This window comes from Miscanthus floridulus, chromosome 7 (assembly GCF_019320115.1).
Source record: "Miscanthus floridulus cultivar M001 chromosome 7, ASM1932011v1, whole genome shotgun sequence".
Lineage (NCBI taxonomy): Eukaryota > Viridiplantae > Streptophyta > Magnoliopsida > Poales > Poaceae > Miscanthus > Miscanthus floridulus.
This window is the reverse complement of record NC_089586.1, coordinates 34,105,639-34,110,094: the sequence shown is the minus strand read 5'-3', so window position 1 is coordinate 34,110,094 and position 4,456 is coordinate 34,105,639. Positions and strand designations below refer to the sequence as shown.

The following is a 4,456-nucleotide window of genomic DNA, read 5'->3' as shown; positions in this document are numbered from 1 at the left end:
ATCTGCCTCCTCGGCTCCAACTCCACGACGCCGACGCACGTGATGGCCGGCCGGCAAAGTGCGCAGCAGCAGTGGCAGCGCACGGCACGCGCCGTCCGCATTGCCGTCCACCTCACGCGCCCGCCCGCCGTGTGGGTTTTTCGCGTGGCCGACGACGGGCCATCGCGCTCGGCCTCAGGCGCACGAGCACGGAGCGCCGGGGAGCCTCACGCACGCGAAAGCGCCGCGCGGCCGCCGGTCCACAGAAACGCGCGCCCGGCGCCGCCCGCCACGGAGCAGCGTCACCGACGCGCGGGCCCGGGCTGGCGAGGTGGCCCGCGCGTCGGCGAGCCGGGTGGGGGCGCACCCACGTAGCGGCGCTGCGCGCCTTGAGTTGGCACCGGCGAACGCGTGGTCTCGGCGGCGCCACGCGGGTGGTGTCCCTGCCGTGCGATTTGTGAAGGGTGGACGGCTGGGTCGCGGTCGCTAAAACCCCCAAACCCTGTCGGGCAATTAATGCTGTCGCTGGTGCAGGTTTTGCAGGAAGGACCCTTCCGTCTGGAAACCATGTGGTAAAGGCCCCTATGGTTTGTGTGCTTCCTGACCTGGTGTAAAAGTTGGAGGGTGTAGATGGAATTCTCGACATCCCAGCAGCACTTTTCAGGTCCTAGGCTTGACTCTCCGTGTAAGCAAATTTTATGCTGGGATTAAAAAAAATCTCCTCATCTGTCCCACGTTAAAGCACAGGTCTAACAAACGGTCCTACTCTCACATGGGTACGGTGCCGCTGTGTATGAGCGAGGTCTAAGAAACGGCCATGTTCTCATAGAGGTACGGTGCTGTTGTGTATAGGTGAGGCAGGGTTTAGAAGTTTTTTTTTTTTTTTTTTTTTGCCTGCCTGAGAAGATTCTTCTTCGTGCAGGGTGGCTTTGCCCGCAGATCCAGTTTTTTTTTTTTTTGAGTCGTAGAAACTTGTGTGGCATCAAAAAGTAGTCTCGGTCCATACAAGCAAGCGACGAGGAGGGACGGACAGGAAGGATCGCAGGGGAGGAGATAGGGAAGGAGAAGCGGAGTGCGCGCGGCCAACTCTGCAGTGCCTGAGGCGGAGGTAGAGAGCGAGAGCGAGAGCGAGCAAGAATGCAGGAGCAGGCGGCGAGCTCGCGGCCTTCCAGCAGCGAGAGGTCGTCCAGCTCCGCGCACCACATGGACATGGAGGTCAAGGAAGGCAAGCTTGCTATATACCTCTGCCACGCCTTGACGTCGAACTATCCTCTGCATCTTCTTCATTCGTGTTTGCTCTTTTGGTTTGTCTTTATCACACTACTCTTGAGTTCTTGGGTCTCTGCTCGGTGCTCGTGCGGCACGAATCTTTTCATTTTTAGAACCTTGTTGACTCCAACGCCGCTTCCGATGGATTTTCGTTTCGTTTTCGCGTGCAACTGCAAACCATGTCGAGCAAGTCGACTCGCGAGCTCTCGCTCCAAAATCTTGACTCGTTTGCTGAACTTGACTGAGCCATGTGTGGTGTGATTGAGTTGCAGGGATGGAGAGCGACGAGGAGATAAGGAGAGTGCCGGAGCTGGGCCTGGAGCTGCCGGGCGCTTCCACGTCGGGCAGGGAGGTTGGCCTGGGCGCCGCCGGCGCAGACCGCGCCCTGGCCCAGTCGTCCACGGCGCAGGCCAGCGCGCGCCGCCGCGTCCGCAGCCCCGCCGACAAGGAGCACAAGCGCCTCAAAAGGTGTGTGAGATTTCCTGTAATCCTAGCATATATACTAGCATCAGCACCACCGGCGACCTGTGAGGAAGTTTAATTAAAAAGTATAGCATGATATATAGTATACTGCTCCACGTTCGTTCGTTTTTTCTTTGCTGCTAGAGAAAAAGTACGGAATTCAGTTTGTTTGGATGAAGGGATAGATGAGTGACCGCGTCATGGGCTAGCTCATTTGTTGACAAACTAAAATATCTTTGATAGCCATGCAAGTTTGGATTTAGTGTTAGTAGTGGACCATATTGTGTCCACATCAGAATTAGGGCCCCTTTGTGGGGTTTAGATAAGAAACGAGTACCTGTGGAGATAGGTGGTTGGAAGACTATGTTTTTTCAGAAACAGAAGTAATGTAATTGCCGGTATTGTTAGTTGCTAAGTAAGATCGTTAGACAGTGATGCTCAGTTTGTAATTTGTTGGGATTGTGTTTGTGTCTTTAGGGCGAACAGTAGGAAAAGGTGGCCGAAACAAATTAATAGCTTTGAAGACGCCTGCTGAAATAAGTTAAATCAATGTGTTAGGCTATATTGTTAGTTCTTACTTATTCTCTAGCCACTTTGAGTTACGATAATTACTATATTAATTTACGAGACTATAGTAACTCCTTACTAAGTGGTTTACTATAATGTTATGGTAAATATCCCCATGTGTTATAGTAACCCAACTATATCGTAAATATGTATTGACATTATCATAAATTAGTATATAAAATTATCGTAAATGGAGATGGCTACAGAATAACTTATTTTGTAGCCGGTTACTGAATATACTCTCTGTGCACGTAGCGCGATCTGTTATTTGCCCATCATCTAAATAGTTTGGTGGGATACAAATGCAATGCAAGTGGAGTGGGAGAAGAGAAGCATAACAGTTTTTTGACAAAAAGCAGATAACAGCTTTGGACATATCATATAGTTCCTTTATGCTTATAGCATCTGTGTTGGCCCCGCACCTCTTGTAATGGCGACATTGGAGTGGTGGTGTTTGTTTGACACCAGTGATACGGTGATACCTTTGGACACTGGTGGTGCCGTTGCAGTGTTTGTGTGATATACTTCCAGAAGTACAATACAACACTGTTGTATTAATTGTTAGCACACTAATAATATTAATGCTTCCCTAAGCTAAGCAATGTTAATGCCATTAGAGCATATAAACATTATATTCCTAATGAGAGTTTAGCTGGTATGCAAGTGCATTATTTTATTTTAATCGATCAGGGATGGGAATTACTTTATTTTAAGAATGCTATTAATCGTTAGCACACTAATGCTAATGCTTCCCCTAGAGAAGCAATGCTACTGCACACTGATACAGCACTGTCGTATTAATTGTTAGCACACTTGCAAGTGTAGCATTTTATTTTAGTCGATCAGGGATGGGAATTACTTTATATGATCTCAAATTATGGAAAACACTGTTTGTGTGCAATTTGAACTCCTAGTTGAATTGGGGTTGCAATAATGTGAATTCTGGAAAAATGTCAAATTTGTCCTGATCCGGATTATTCTTTATTTTACCATTTAAGAATAACTCAACCTTCTATTTTTTTAGTTTACTGTTTTAAATTTGCAATGTACGTGTACTATGGTAAATCCTGTCTTGGGTCTGGAAGTTGTCTTGATTTGCTATGTTCGTGACTTGTGAAGATTACTGAGGAACCGGGTGTCAGCTCAACAGGCAAGAGAGAGGAAGAAGGCTTATTTGACTGATCTGGAGGTGAAGGTGAAGGACCTGGAGAAGAAGAACTCGGAGATGGAAGAGAGGCTCTCCACCCTCCAGAATGAGAACCAGATGCTCCGACAGGTACATTTTATTTTGTGTTGGTTTGGCTATGTATTTGGCACATACAAATTTGTGTACTGTTTGATTATTTATCATCTTGTTAAATTTGTTTAGTACTTGATATGCTTCATCGATCATGGACACAATAACGCTGTCTTTATTCTACATATACTGTTGTACCATCAGAACTGAAAACATTGTCTTATATTTGCAACATTCATTATATTGCTGCTTGAGTAGCTGTCGGTGCTCCAAAAAGATTTACTGGTTAATGGATTATATTCTATATTGCCATGGAATTTGGAGTTATATTGGGTTGCAATGTTTTTGTTTATGAAGAAATGTTGGCCAGTACCAGTAGTACTCTATTAGGGTGATGCAGGAATAAAACGAACATATTCTGATTTGGAGTTTTTCACCTTTTTGCAGATACTGAAGAACACCACTGTAAGCAGAAGAGGTTCAGGAAGCACTGCTATTGGAGAGGGCCAATAGTTCAGAATGACAGGAAAATAGTAATGCATTATGCTAAAACATATGTTTATGTGGAGTGGATTTGGTCAGTTTGCTTTGTGGCCAAAGGAGAGAACCCCAAAAACTGGGGTGAAATTGTGCAGACAGTCATATATAGTGTCTCACTGTATTACTACGAAGTGCAGACGGTTCAGGGGAAAAAAGAACTTATGGAATGCATTTAACATATATCATACCATTTTGGGACATTTAACATGCTTTACATACCATCGTGTGCTGCTAGTTTTCTTAGAATGATGTCTGTGGATGAGATTGTGAATAGGAGTAATCAATATCAGTTCAAGGACTGTTGGGCAAAACTTGCAGAACAAAGCTACAGGATGTGCTTCCGTGGTTGTGTAATGATCAGTGACCACTGATCAGCTGTATTATTAATTACATCGTGCCAGA

At 46.1% G+C, this 4,456-nt stretch overlaps 1 protein-coding gene across 2 annotated transcripts; it reads left to right on the top strand.

The window, feature by feature from the left end:
• Positions 1–919: 919 nt before the first annotated feature.
• Positions 920–4,242, top strand: LOC136466855 (transcription factor HY5-like). Of its 2 annotated transcripts, none has more exons than XM_066465374.1 (4): positions 920–1,204; positions 1,521–1,716; positions 3,397–3,553; positions 3,962–4,241. In XM_066465374.1, exons 1-4 carry the CDS (start codon positions 1,117–1,119, stop codon positions 4,025–4,027), a joined length of 507 nt encoding a protein of 168 aa, XP_066321471.1. In that variant the 5' UTR covers positions 920–1,116; the 3' UTR covers positions 4,028–4,241. The 2 variants fall into 2 exon arrangements, with proteins under 2 accessions (XP_066321471.1, XP_066321472.1); XM_066465375.1 differs by having other exon boundaries at positions 1,164–1,283; positions 3,962–4,242.
• Positions 4,243–4,456: the final 214 nt, after the last annotated feature.

Excerpts from the sequence above, each read along its gene's own strand:
- LOC136466855 (XM_066465374.1), top strand. The coding sequence starts at position 1,117 with ATGCAGGAGCAGGCGGCGAGCTCGCGGCCTTCCAGCAGCGAGAGGTCG. Across the intron at positions 1,205-1,520 it reads GGACATGGAGGTCAAGGAAG|GGATGGAGAGCGACGAGGAG; the intron begins GCAAGCTTGCTA and ends ATTGAGTTGCAG. Across the intron at positions 1,717-3,396 it reads GAGCACAAGCGCCTCAAAAG|ATTACTGAGGAACCGGGTGT; the intron begins GTGTGTGAGATT and ends TGACTTGTGAAG.